The sequence below is a fragment of the Mchenga conophoros genome, linkage group LG17 (assembly GCF_057382185.1).
Source record: "Mchenga conophoros isolate Kocher_MC1m ecotype Shallow Benthic linkage group LG17, M_conophoros_male_GT1.1, whole genome shotgun sequence".
NCBI lineage: Eukaryota > Metazoa > Chordata > Actinopteri > Cichliformes > Cichlidae > Mchenga > Mchenga conophoros.
In genome coordinates, this window is record NC_140542.1 from 28,725,844 (window position 1) to 28,740,779 (window position 14,936).

Sequence of the window (14,936 nt, forward strand, 5' to 3'; positions counted from 1 at the left end):
CTGGGTTTACAGCAGAGAGCTCTTTGTTCAGTGTTTGGCTATCTCCTTGGTTTCCACTGTGTGCAAAGTACAGTGTTCAAAAGGGTCAGTGCTGACAGGCTGATCGCTATCTAGAAGAATGTGTATTTGTATTTGTAGCGTAGAGCAGTGTGCGTATTTTTGTGTGTAATGGTCGCCTATTTATTGCGTAAATGTAAACAGATCAATCCGTCCAACATATGCAAATACGCTGGCTTTCGAAGAACAACCCAAGTATAAATGGCAAAGCTGTGTAGAGTCTGTTGCAGATAAGAGTAATAAACATAGGTGCTGATATATTATTGTATCAGCTGCCACTTGCAGCGATAGAAGCACGCTCTAAGAGTTGTATACACCCTTGGTGGACTTCCCCCTTTGCATATTTGGGGATATTTTAAAGGCCTAGTGTCTGTCTAAACATGCACCCAAAAATCAAAGCCTCTTGTTTTAAAAATGTGCCTTCTGAACTATCCCCAGTGTTATTACGCACATCAGCCGATCCCAAGAAGAAACTCGAGCAGACGGAACCAGCCATTCTGCTCTGCTATAATCATGGCCTACTAGCGTTTACAGTCCATGTGTGACTGAGTGTCCTCACGGCTGGCACAGTATCTTCCTGTGGCCATGACATGAGTCACCTTGATCAACATTCCCTGGGTCCATATGGTCCCTCTGTTCCTCAAATCGTCTGCAACTCTTATTAAATGCGCTCCTTCTGCCAGGCTCACGGAACAGCGATATGCTGTTAACAGGCGAGCGCTGAATTCAGCTTCAGCGCAAAGATGTGCACCTTGGCTAGTTATCTTGACTTCTTTTTTATGCTGCAATCATTTTTTCTTTGTTGGTCTATTTAGGATGAGGACGCTAACTTCCATTGTTTACAAATCGGTTTGACTAGTCATTTTATGGTGATTTAAATGCAGAGCCAAGAAGTCTTCCTACTGGCAGATTATATATAAAAACCCCAGAAAAACTGATGTTTCACTGACATAAAATCGAATGATACTTGGCCTTTTCCACACACTGTCATCATAACATAAACTAGATTGTGTAATATTAGTTAAATGCCAGTATACTAACATAGGAATTATACATGTTTTTTTTACCTTTAGATGTCTGGAAAGCACAGATCTGTGGGTGCTGACATGAAATGAATCATTTGGGATGTTATACAAGGTGTGATAACGCTTTTAAAGTCTTCATGACAAGAAAGGGGTTCGAGGAAAAAAAATTAATAAAAAAAGAAAAGAATGAACAGTCGTGTCTTACCGCTGAGTCTGGGGGGCTGAATCCACACAGGCTGCAGACCTGGTTCTTACACTCAGTGCAGTTATTGTAATTAGGTGGATCCTTAGATCCAACGTTCAGCTGGGTGGTTTTACATAGTGGGCAGATCCCAGCTGCAGGCTTTCCAGTTCCCTGCTTAATAGGGGGCCCAGCAGTCTTTCCTGGGGCTTCAGGATGTGCACCAGGCCCTTGTGGCACTTGCTGTTTGGGTCCAGGTTTCCCAGGTCCTTGTTGTTGTTGTTGCTGTGGTGGCAGACCACCTTTTTGTTGGAGAGGGGCTCCCTGTTTGGTTCCTTGACCCGGTGGTCCCTGACCTGGTCTGGGGGCCTGATGCCCTGGTGGTGCTTGGCCAGGAGGACGTTGGCCTGCTTTTGGCCCTTGGCCTGGTGGTCCCTGAACTTGTCTGGGTCCTTGACCAGGGGGTCCTTGTCCTGGCTTTGCTCCCTGTCCAGGAGGGCCCTGACTCTGTTTCTGGGGTCCTCCCTGCTGTGGTCCCTTCGGACCTGGCCCTTGCTGTGGGCCTTTCCCTTGTGGCTTCCCTCCCTGCTTGGACTCAGAAGCTGCAGGCAAGCCTTCCTCCTCTTCATCCCCAAACAGTCCAAATTTGGGAATGTTGACGGTATCACCCATGGAGGATATGGAGGAGGAGACAGACGAAGTCATAGAAGATACAGCGCTGAGGGGGTTGGCCCCGCTGAGAAAACTGGAGCCAAACATGCCGGATGACTTGGTCTCAGGGTCTTTTGGCTCCTGCCGGAATCTTGATTCAAAAAGGCTGAGAGACGAAGGGCTGCGGCCTGGTGTGGGCTTTCCGAGTGGACCCTGGTTGAAGGCGTCAACAGTTCGGCTTTTGCTAAGACCTGTTGGGCCCCTGGAGGCTCCTACCTGCTGGGAACGCTGCTGTGCGTCAGATTCTGATGGTCTGGAAGAAAGAAAACAGACACAGATAGGTTTATCTGTTAGACAGATAGATAATAACACCTAACTGGAAACGAAGACTTTAATATCTGGATAGTTCCAAAATCCACTTCAACTCCACCTTCATCCATTAATCTTTGTATTTTTAGAGAACAAACCAACATCTGGCGACAGTTGAAAATTTTCTTTTGGCTGAAATTAACACATTTATAGAGCTTCAGATAAATGTGCAATGTCCCTGAAAAACAACTCATTTGTGTTATTGTTTCTGCTTGAATCATTCATATTCACTTTGACACTCCAACACATTTTCTGAACAAACGCTAAAAAAAACCCAATCGCATCAGCATCACACGCTTTAACATCTACCTGAGCCTTTTGTCTTAGTTACGCGTACATTAATGCTTAATAAAGCTTCCTTTTTCCAATAATATTGTGAATTACAGAGGATAGGAACATTTATCATCTCCTTTTTTTCTTGGACTGTTTGCATGCTATGCTATTAATCCTTTCAACAACAAAACCTGTAGCATCCCTCTGCTAATAACACAAGCTAAGCCCGTAGCTCTCAGGCCTATTCAACACATCAGTGAGCACAAAATGTGTAGTGAGTAGCCCTGGGGTAAAGCTGACAGGAAAGTGAATACCGTTGAATGACATGGGAGTGTAGATTGTTGAGATAGAGAGGGGAGACGCTTGGCTCCACAGGGGTAAGCTGAGACGCGTTTGTTAGCTCAGACTGAGAGGCAACATGCAGTAAGCACAAGCCTAGCCAAAGGACTGCAGGATATTTAGAGAAATGCATCAATGTGCTAATGGACCGACTGGATACTGTTTGTTATTGTATCACCGTGTGTGTATGCAACATACAGCCGAGATATATTGGTTCTGCTGTTTTAAAGTCTCTGAGGCTTTGGCCATTATTAAATTACATCCTCAGGCAATAAAGTTTAATGCAGTAATGAATACATGTGATTATTTTATAGTGAGCACAGGCTATGTGGGGGTACTTTAAGAGCAGAGCAAACAGTGAAAAGTAGTGGCGGCGCAATGCTTGCTGTGAGCCAGCCCGCTGGATCGTGGATTTCAGGACCACGGACAGCGATCAGCCTCATTCCAGGGCAGATGTGTCCACAACAGAGGATGAAACCCGACTTAGTTAAACGTTCAGCTGCGAAGACATATATGAGTGATGACATTAACGCCTGTTCTGTTCTATTTATAGTCATATTAATATTGACGTGCCCCCTCCCCCCACTCTCTGCCTCTGCTCAGATATAAATACCCCCCCCCCCCCCCCCTCCCGCTGGAGCCAATTAGTAAGGCAAATCTTGGCATTTTATCCCACACTTATTCACAAACCTTTCACCGTGATAAACATGACGTAAAACCCAAATCTACATATTGTTTTCGTCGGCAGGTTTCTACACCCCAGTTTCACAACCAAGCATCCCCCCCCCCCCACCACTCCTCCTCCACGACACCATCGGTTAAAATCCAATTCGGTGAAATTCAGGGGGAAACGTTTAAGTGGCGACACCGGGGCGCGCATTCACGGCTGACGGTGTCGGGTTTGTTTTTAGCTGGGTGTTAAGGCATCGTTCGATCGGAGAAAAACACACTGGGCACGACAGATTTTCTTACCCAGCAGGCATTTCGAAAATTTCGCATAAATACTGGAGGTGTGTCTCTTACGCACATACCACACATAAACAGTGACCAATACTGTATATTTCTTAATACGGAACACACACACATACACTCAAATCGTTTGCTGGGTTAAAATGAGACTTGCATGTCTGCGTTAGAAGCGCGAATGGCTGTACGACTTAATTGCCAACAGAGACATCACTCTCAGCCATGCAGATCATCAGATCTCGGTGATTATCCATAAGAGCGAGCTCTAAGAAGGGAATCATTTCTGGAGCGGTTGACATGATTTTTTTTTTTTTTTTTAATGGGCGTGATCGGGCTCTCTGCCTCCTTTAGAGCATCTCAGAGATTCCCAAACGATGCTTCACACAACCACAACACATCCACTCGTGCCCATCCTCTCTCCGTGTCGTATAAAATGGCCTGGTTAGTGTGGGTATTTGAAGTGCATCATAAATGCGGTTTAAATTCCCTGCCTTCGTCCAGCCGCCGCGCCTCCGGGCTGCCTGCCTTGCGCCCTTGACATCGCCGCGGAGAGCTGCCGCCTCTGCTCCTCGCTGAGTTCACTCAGGTTGACCGGTGTCCCGTCTGAGACCCGGTAAAAGCCCCCCTTCCCGTCAGGTGCCAGCCCCTCGGGTAGCCCAGACGGCGGCCCCTCGCCTCCTTCAAGGCTCGCTTCGTTCCCCATGATCGGCCCCTCCCGTCCCCCTGTTCTCGGATCAATGCGCGATCCTCTTCTCGGTTTTTTATCTCCAGCGGGAGAAAGCGCTGCGAAGATGCTGCTCCTCGGTTTCTCGAAACATCTCAGATGATTTGTGACGGCGGTTACTTTACGTTCAGCTTCGGTGTTGCCCTCTGTTTCCTTTCTCGACGTTTTTCTGTCCCTCGCATCTCTGCAGCTGTAGCTACAGCACAGTTAACCACAGTTTTCCGTAAAAGGGGTCTCCGTTTTTACAACCGCTCACAGCCACAAAAGCTGGTTTCCGGTACAGTCTTACAAAATAAAATCAAAATGAAGAGGAAAGGAAAGCGTTTTTTACTGAGCATTTAAAACGTACACTGAGCACACAACGACGTATTTGGACTAGTGAAGGTTAAAAACGGATTAGTAAGGCTCGTAAATGAAAATGAAAGAAAAAAAGAAACCAATTGATCCTTAAACGTTTCATCTTCAATTATGACATTTGGATGCCTTTATAGTGAAGCGGAATTCGACTTCCGCTTTGTGATACTTGACGTTTTCACGCAGGTTTTCCACCAGCCTCTCAGCTCTGATGCCCACCGCGCATGTTCCTCCTCTGACAGGTGATCCGAAGACACCAGCGGGGGAAAATATGGATTTAAAGGAGACCTATTCGTCATAATGTATGGAACAGGCGGGTTCACTGATGCCTTCATTTTGAGTCGTATGTTCAGCTTCTCACAAGTTAAAGCAGGTAAAACAGATCAGACAGCTGAACGCATTTGGAGCTCCTTGGAAGTGTTTGTTGATGTTGCTGTATAATGCCCACACCTGGACTAACCATTCAGTTATAGTTAAATTATATAGATCTAATATAAGGAGGAAAACAATCACAAAGTATGTAACGGACATCTGCAGTAGTCCACAGATGACTCCTAACAAGAAGAGTAATTCATATGCCTTCTCAGTTGGCAGCTGTACACCTCTCTTTCTCAGTTTTTAAAAAAAATCCAAAATACATTATATTGTCAGATATGATAATGTGCATTTGAAGGCTGGCTGGGAAAATCAGGTTTCACTGACTGAAGCCAGATAAGTTGCAATGAATTCTTTATCTCCTCTCTCCTTGTGAAGATTTAATTGCTGTTGTTATCATGAAGAACACAGCACAGGATCAAATGAGCGTAATATAAAAGGAGGGTAATGAAAAGACAACGCAGAGGCAGCAGTATGTTGCATCTTTACACCATAACACCACCACAGCAACACACACACAACAGTCCAAAGCTGTAAACAGAATTACATTAAACCTGCCCACATGTTGCAAATTAAACCTACAGTGTATTTAGCTCTATTGTCTTGAGAACATGCACAGCAGGCCACAAGATTTGGCAAGTAGGATATTAAAATATGTCGTCTCCGCTGTACATCAAGGAGATATGTCACGATATGACAGCAAGTGCTCATTTGCTGTTTTGCATGTGGAGCTCTGAGGGGGGAAATGTGTCCTCACTTTACCCAGTTCAAAGCCCTTAGTACCTGGACTAGCTTGGTAAAGGGAAAAACTGGGTAACTAGACAGTGCGGTAGAAACAACAAAGACCAGAGCTTTAGTGCTTGTGTCTATTTCTTCCTGTTCTATTAATAATAGAATTGATAGGAATAAGAGCATGTGGCACTACAAATCATCATTTTACCACTGTTTACATGTCATGACAGCCCCTGCAAGTGGGATGATATTTGTTTGTCCTTCAGATATCTTTGTTTTTAGGCATTGAAAGCCATAAGCCTACACACGAGAGTACAGTCTTTTGATTTTTTGCTATAAATATGTTGGAATAGAAATAATTAGATAAAAATATTTGATAAAAATCTGCCATACAATCTATTCAGAGAGATTATTTAATTAAAGTTTGGTATAGATGACATTTTAGATCAGATGATCACTCTTGTGTCTAAGACCAAAATTTGGGGCAAACAGCCCCCCCACCCTCTCAAATTTAGAGTTTTTAATTAGCGTTTTTTTTATATTAACATGTACACAAATTATGGAGAAAAAAAGTTATTTCATCAGAGTTAAAAACCAGCAAGGATTCCAGAAAGTTACTCAAAACATAGGTCAAGAAACAGTCCAGCACATGATTTGTACAATGTGTTTTTTCAGTGCTGATTAAAGAAACAGCACCAACAGTACCCAACAGTACCTTATTGAATATTTGTTTCATCCCCCCATAATACGCTGCTACTCCCTTTATTCTATTGCACAATACTATGTCACTTTCTAGAATCGCCTGCACTGATAGTTATTTATTCTCCAGGATATAGTTATATATATTACTTCGTTAGAGTTATTTGATACTATGTCTTGCACTATCCTACTGTATATTACTGTATACTACTATTCTTATTGTATATATTGTATATCTTATTCATCTGTTCCTCTGTCTCTTCTGCTGCTTTGAGCATGTACGTGACAAAAGAATTTCCCTCGGGATAAATAAAGTTATTCTTATTCTTATTCTTAAAACAATGAGTGTGTAGGGTTATTTTTGGGGTGTGTGTTTAGCTATTATTTTTTGGCAAGATAGTAAAGATGGCTCCCCCACACAACCAGGTGAGCTATAATAGCCTGCCCCCCCCCCCCTCCAGTTTCCAGTTTTTATTGACACCCAAGCTAACCGTCTCCTGGTTGTAGCTTCACATTTAAGTGAAGATGTGTGTTAGGCATCTCATTTAGTTGCAGAAGAAGGGAAAAAAGGCCAAATGTCACATTCTTTGTTTCTTATATTTTAGAGTAGGAAAATGTTAACCATAATTGGTTTGGCTACAGCATTCAAATCCACGCTTTACTCCATCACTTTCACTGTTTCCTGTAATGCTTTGCTTTTTCTCTTAGCCTTTAGTACCTCTTTCTGCAAAAACATGCTTTCTTCACCCTAACTTCACCTCTTTGGCTTTCACAGATGTGGATATTTTTATAGTTGTCTCCCTCTTTCTGCTTTCTTCCTGCTTCCTCTCCTCCTCCTCACCCTCCTCCTCACCTAAACGAATGTGTACGTGTAGGCAGAGGTGAGTTTCGGTGTCTGTCTTCGGTGATAAATGATGGTGGTGTAGCGATTGCTCGGTTCCTCCCCTTCTTTCCACTGACTGCCGAAGCATGCCCTGATTGTCTCTACGCTGTGAGGCGGAAGCAGTCCATACATGCGCCTCCGTCTCTGGCGTGTGTGTGTGTGTGTATGTCTCATCCACATAGTCACATAAACACACTGACTGAAGTATTCAGTGATGCAAAGCAAAAGCATTCACCCAGACAGACGGACGGGCAGACAGTCACACACACAAACACAAACCAGCGTACAGGCGCAACATCAAACACAGGCCTAGGGACAAGCACTCTCTGAGGCATGTGCAAACCCAGCAATTTATACAGACACATACACACCTGCATACAGTGTACACATACACTTATTAGTACAGTGCTACCAGGGCCCTTTAGGCATGCTTCTGTTATAAAAAGCAAAACTGCAGAGGAGTGAAATGAGTATTCAGATCATCTTGTTAATTAAGAGAATGAATCAATACAAAACAATCTGAAAGCGCTGCATTACAAGTAGAAATCCAACACTCCCAGGACCATGAAAAGTAATTTCAATACACCACTTCACTGGACATGTTCACACTCACGAGGCAAACATACACTAAAGCATTGATTTAGCCTTTAAGGAGACATATATTTGTTTTTGTTTTTTTTATGTTTTATGAAGTACCTTAAATCAAAAATGCAACCACAGCTTTCTGGACTAGAAATGTACAATACTTCCTTCTGTATTAGAGTAGAAGTTCCTTAAAGTGTAGCTTAAAAGTACAATAAAACTAAACTTTAGTAGTACTTTAGGTACTCTTCAACACTGAATCAGGTGCTCTTCTGGACACTCCGAGAGGTATGTTTGTTCGTGCTGTGTAGCCTCATAAGTGTAACTTGAGTCTGGTAACCAGATAACACACACTGGGCTGTGTTCATTAAATTTGAATAGTCAGCTGGGGTATGAAGCAAAGAAGCTAACAAATGCGATATGTACATATATATGTATTTTGCTCTTGCACACCACTGCAAAACTCAAGTTTAAACTACAACTTCCAAAGCACAAGAATAGGCTTACACTGTCAGAAAATGAACCAAATACGCCCAAACACGGCCTTGTAGATGTATTCCTTTGTGAATACAGTGCAACACCTGTTTTTCCTTTCTTATATTCTTGTCTGAAATTAAAAAAAAAACCTGCTAGAAATTTCCCAACTTCCTCCAAATTGCTGTCCTTATTCTAAGAAGAGCAAGCAAGAGCTACATACCTGTGTTACCGTGCACAAATATGCGCCGCCTTCTCTCTCCAAAGTCTGTGTGCGATGAGGTGAAGCAGCTCCCAGGTGACGGTGTACTTGCAAGTGACGTTTAATTTCTGGTACATTAGGACTGAGCTTTCCTTAACCTTATTAGCGTCCTGGCACAAGCCTAATTCCGCCTTCAGTGCCAATTTTTTCCTGACCACTGAGGCACGATGGACTAAAAATATTTTTAAAGTCACAGAGGCGCCTTCCCTTCCTTTCGTTTCTCAATCTTACTAACCTTATGCACAGGAGCGGGAGCACGTGGTAGGTGTGCTTGAGTGCACCTGCTGCCAACACACACACACTAACAGACAAAGACACACTCATGCGCAGACATAAGCGGCCACTCTAATCCGCTTTCCCTCTGAAAGATAGGCCAATCAGACACTGCTCTGCACTGTAAGCTGTTTTCTTGTACACAGACTTCATCTGAGCACATCTCTGCTGTGGCTTGGTGCCAAACTTGAGGGTCAAGTTAGCCCAGTGGGGGAAAAAAAAAACACCCAAACAAAAACAAAACAAACAAGCAAGAAAAAAAAGGATCCATCATCAATTATTCATCTCTTGCCAGACTTCATTTTTCCCCTCATTTCTTTGGCCTCCAAAACTGCACCGAGAGGCCTCGACACCACCATCTGTTGAACCCAGTTAACACAAACAAGGGGAGTGGGTAGCAGTGGATGACATGATAGCAGCATTACAGAAAACATAGGATTACTCTATGGTATTTAAGAAATAGGACGCTCTTCTTTCTCAGAGTATTGCTGAGGCCGTTTCCTTGGAGCTAAATTCTCTGTGAATAGTGTTCCTCGCTCCCTGAAGACACACAAAGGCGTCAGATTCAGAGACTCAACACAAGTTATATAAATCCCTTTGTTTCATACAAACACACAGCAGCACAAACACAAAGAGCTGAGAATGTCGACGTATATATGAGCGATGAACTGTTGAAAAGCCTGAAATCATGTTTGAAATGTGGCTTGAAATATGATGAAAACCAAATAAGACTTTTTCTTTGCTTCAACTGCACGGAGGAGGAGATGGAGTCTCACAACACCTGTCCTCATCTGCATCTTCTCCTCGATATACAAAAGGATCACAGACTCGCTGCAGTATCACAGTGGTCAGCTCAAAAGACTTCAGGCTTCCAGTTTTAAAAAAATTGCAGGAAAAAAAAATCTAAAATCGATGTGTGTCGGATTTGCTTCCCGGAGGTTGTTATGGTGCTAGGGTGAAGGGCGTGGGAAGGAGACTTTAACTGGTAACAGAACTGTTAATAGGATTTGCAGGTCATTGTCTGGGAGCCAATCTCCAAGCCAATTTTCCAGTAGCTGACTGATGTAACAGCAGCGTACACTTCTTGCTAAATAAAGGTGAAGTGGTTACAGCGGGGTCTGGATATGGAAAAACTGCAGGGAAAGCGGGTAATTATAGCACAAGTAGCCACAGTTTCCTCTTTAGGCTCAGCTGGTGAGAGGCACTTGTTCCCAGTGATCAGTCAGCGTGACAGCACTCTGATGTTGTGTTCCTCGGAAGTTTGAATTCCTGTGAGCATACCAGTCATTGCGAAGTCTGCTCAATGGAGGCGGCAGCCCGTGCTAATTAAGAGAAACTTTCTGCAGCGCATTCCACAGAAGCTGCAGTCGAGTGAAAACACAGCGCAAGGATCTTTCAGGGGGGAAACTGCCTAAAAACTGGGTTTTTAAAACAGCGGTGAGCTCCTGTGATTTAGCATTAATTTTAATGTAAATAAATAGATTATTACCTTAAAAAGGCTTCTTAGAATTTCTTTCTGTTTCCTGAGAAGTCATAGAAGAGATATGGGGAGGGGGGAGTCGCCTCAACAGGCATTTAAGCAAATGAGACATCCCTGCTTCGGAGCTGTCATTTTAAAGTGATGTCAATTAATTATGGCGTATGGCACAGTCGCAAAGCCTGCTGCTATATTTTATGATCTCTGAGCATGACAGTGTTCGTGACAACTTCTTTACTTTTAATTGAACTCACAACGAGGTCTAGTGAGACAAGAATCTATTAAAGTCATACAAACAGCCACAAACAGTGAAGGGCTTTGAAATTCACGCAGAGCTGATTATCTTTACGGCTAATATAACTCACGAATAGAAAAAGAACATTTATTTGTCCTGTTTCCACCATGTTTTTTTAAAAATGTATTTATTTATTTTATTCCTCTTCTGTGTCATACCTCTTTTATACTTCACGGATCCAAAAGACTAATGTTAAGGATATACCTGTGCATCCTTCTCACATCTCCTCCAGCAGGCGTCCGATCTCATTGCTCTTCTTTTCGCCACATGCATTTTAGGATTCGAGATACCCTTCAAGATGGTACACTGGGATGAATTTAAGAGTCATGGACAAGAGGAGCGTGGAGATGATGAGGCTGGTCATGGCTGTCATGGTCATGGGTTGAGTTTTATTGGACTTTTAAGTTTTGTTTATTTAATTATTCGTTGTGATTCCTGGTGCATTTGCTGCTTTAGCCTTATTCCTCCCTTATTGTTCTTCTCTCCTGTGCCATGACACGGAAGCATGCTATCCTTGCACAGGAGACAACTAGAATCATAAGGGAAACAGCCAAAAGTCTCCCAAACTAACAAAATTCAACTACCAACAGCTTTTAAATAGAAAAGATTGAAAAAAATAAAGGACCCACATAAAGTCAAAGAATCTGAAAGTTTAGCTAATCATTGCATGTTGCTGGATTTATAAATTTAAATACATTTTCAATACCAAATCACGTGCACATGTTTGGACTGTGAGAGGAAGCTGGAATTCCTGGAAACAACCCACATAAACCGCACACAGAAAAGGCTCAGACTGGAACCAAATCCAGGATCTAGATCAAGATTGCCACCACAGCACCGCCCCAAACTATTCTTCAATTTGAAAATGATCACGTCACTCTTTACATCAGCAACTCATCTGCGCTGCTGCGCATCAAAATATGTACTATGTATTTGCAATTCTAATCGCTGTTACTTTATCAAAAATATCTCCGTGAGTCAGATAATAGATATCAATCTTACATTTCCTTCCATATTTCATTTTCTCAGGGTAAATATTCGGTTTGAGAGCACTCTCCTAAAGCACGACTCACGGCTATAATGGATTTGTGTTGTGCCCTTCTCCCACTCTCACTCCACATTCCTCTTTTATTCATTGCAGTGAATTGACAGAAGTTGACATCTTAACTAATGCTACTCCAGGATCTAATGAGCTGATTCATCAGTAGTGGTACAGGACTGGGAGTAGCCCTTTGTTGGGGGAGAGGGGGAGGTAGAGTGCTCATTTTGGAAAGAGAGGTGAAAGGGTTAATGTCAAAGTAATGTGGCTTTAAATGCCAATCAAGTCATGCACACCCCCGTGGTTTATGAATCATTAACAACACACACCTGTTGTCAGGGCAGTGCGTCACAGATCGTGGCATCGTCATTTTGCCACAGGGGAGTAAGTCCCTTGTGTTGAGCTAAACTAAACACAGATGAGTCATAGTGAGGGCAAATTCAACTGAGCATGTCCATTCAAACACATCATATTTTGGAGCTAAGAAGGGGGTTACATAAAATACTCCACAGGACTTGGGGTCATTCTCTACATGCTACCGTATTTTTCATGTAGTATTTTCCTTGGCTTGTAAAGCTGCTTGGACCAGAGAGCTTTGGCAGCCCTTGAAGATTTACCCAATCCTTGAGTGTAACTCTGCAATCTCCTCTGATTCAGTATTCTCTCCAGCGATGGTCAGGAATAGGTCATTGATCACCTCATCAATCACAAGCAATCAGCGAGTGGTACGTGGCTGAGGTCAAACTGGTGAGTGCGTATCAGTTTATATCTGTACCAACGCAATAAGGAGGACGGATCAAAATAATAAATCATAATTCCACAAGAGAGACCAACAAACAGCACCCTCATAGGCAAATTAACTTGGTGTTTGAGAAGAATATGGAAGTCATGCATGACTGAATGGCTTTTAGTTCAATCCAAATTAAGGTATCTTTAAAGTCGAGTATGTTAAGAGCAGAGATGGGTAACGCATTACAAGTAACGCGTTACTGCAATCTGATTACTTTTTAAAGTAATGAGTAAAGTAAGGGATTACTATCGCAAAAACGGTAATTAGATTACCGTTACTTTCCTGTAGGAACGCTGCGTTACTGCGTTACTAAAACCGTGAGTTTTTTGCGAGAATGTCTCATGACAATGAACTTTTGAAAATAAGTAATCAGTAAAGTAACGGGATTACTTTTTTGGGGTGTTAATCAGTAATTAGTTACTGATTACTTTTTTCAAGTAACTTGACCAACACTGGTTAAGAGACATAATTGTGACTCATTTGCATGTTATAAGTAAATAAAGAAATCCCTAAAATCCACATACTTAACAAAACAAGCACCACGGGCAGAAACAGTACAAAAAAGATGTAACTATTTTGAAAGATGTGGATTTTATAAAGCAATAATTCTAGTGATTCTTGAGATGCATGATGGGAAATGTGGGCTCAAATCCACTGTTTTGGATTTGATGATATTAGACGGTAAAAACATGAAAGGTCTGGTTTCTGACTGTGTGTAAAAGATTAAAAAAAAATCACTGTTAAAAAATCGAGCTGAGTGTTTTCACAAACCACATTGCCATTTTGAAACTGGACATGGCAAGTGTATACCGAGGGTACAGATCAAAGGAGAAGTAAGGATGATTTATCACAGACCATACAAGGAGAAGAGGAGTCGCCTCTTGCTGGTCATTAGAAAGAATGCAGGTTTAAAGATTTCACTCACTTCACTTTTCATACCCCAAATCTACAACCATCCTATGTACAGACCATAGATATGCTTCATTATTATTATTATTATTACTCCTGAATCTTATCCAACCTGTACGTAAAATACTAAACTAATAGAATAGAATTTTAATGGAATAAAACCGCTATTTGTTAAGAGCAGAATCATAGGACTTTATATTAAAGAACTCCTAATTTTTAATTTGAATTATAGAGCCAGATCAATTAGTATACTTTAAATACATATTAGACTGAGCAGTGGGGAAATATATATTCATTTAAATCTATTTTCCATAAACCTTTCTAGATCTTGGAAGATTTAGAAAATTTTCAGCACTGTGCCAAATCCAGTAAATTAAATCAGTGTGTAGCCAAGAAAAGAAAGCTGCACCTGGAGAACACAGTAGGGTTCAGTCTTGATGGGAAATGTCATCTATCATCAAGAAGAGCTGCTTTGTATTACATCCCTCCCCCAGTTGCCATGGTTTCCAGCTGCCACTCAGCTGCAGGGTTCCTAATTATGGGATCTCTTGAAGATTACTGCAACATGTATTTTTTGTCTGCTTATTTTGTTGGTTTTTGTTTTTTTAGCCCTTTATCACCATTCCTCTTCCCCGCTGTTTTTCTTTCCCTCCTTCTTTCTCCCCTTTCTTTTCCCCAGTCAAGTCTGTCCCGTATTTAGCAGGTTAAAATAAAATAAACAATAAAAGGCGAATCAAATAGACCAATACGGCAAGGCTGGGTTGGTCGATTTGGTAAAGTAAATCCGTTGGGCATCTTTCTTTGCCTTTAGACAATAATTCTGATGGCAAAAGAGCCAAATGGGACAGGTCAAAAAAAAAAAAAAAAGAAGAAGAAGATTACTGCAACATGCATCAGTTGCATGAAGTATACTGCAGCTAAGGAACATTATAGACTGTGTGTCTATGCTTTAAGAAATTTTTTTGATGCACGAGCATGTGCAGGAGTGGACAGTTAATGAACGTGCACGAGAACCTTCTGTTGTCATTTCCACAGTTCGCCATAACATCCTAACGCCTAACGACATCTATCTATCGCTCTCACACAGACGGACACACAAACACAGACATCTGTTGGATGATCTTTGGCACATCGCACCATGTCTCTGCCATAACCAGAAGCTGACAAAACTGCATTTGCTTAATTGAACAAAATGTTGAAATGCTAC

At 42.1% G+C, this 14,936-nt stretch overlaps 1 protein-coding gene across 11 annotated transcripts in view; it reads right to left on the bottom strand.

The window, feature by feature from the left end:
• The window catches only part of pcloa (piccolo presynaptic cytomatrix protein a), a 70,457-nt gene extending 60,834 nt beyond the window's left edge, over positions 1-9,623 (bottom strand). For 6 of the 11 annotated variants that reach the window (XM_085251857.1, XM_085251855.1, XM_085251859.1 and 3 more), the window contains exons 1-2: positions 4,353-5,369; positions 1,288-2,227 (exon numbers count right to left, since the gene is read on the bottom strand). In XM_085251857.1, coding sequence (XP_085107983.1) covers positions 1,288-2,227; positions 4,353-4,564 — 1,152 coding nt within the window. In that variant the 5' untranslated portion in view covers positions 4,565-5,369. Of the gene's footprint in view, positions 1-1,287; positions 2,228-4,352; positions 5,372-8,907 lie in introns of those variants that run through there. The other 5 variants (XM_085251864.1, XM_085251863.1, XM_085251862.1 and 2 more) reach the window with 3 other exon arrangements.
• Between the last annotated feature and the right edge of the window lie 5,313 nt (positions 9,624-14,936).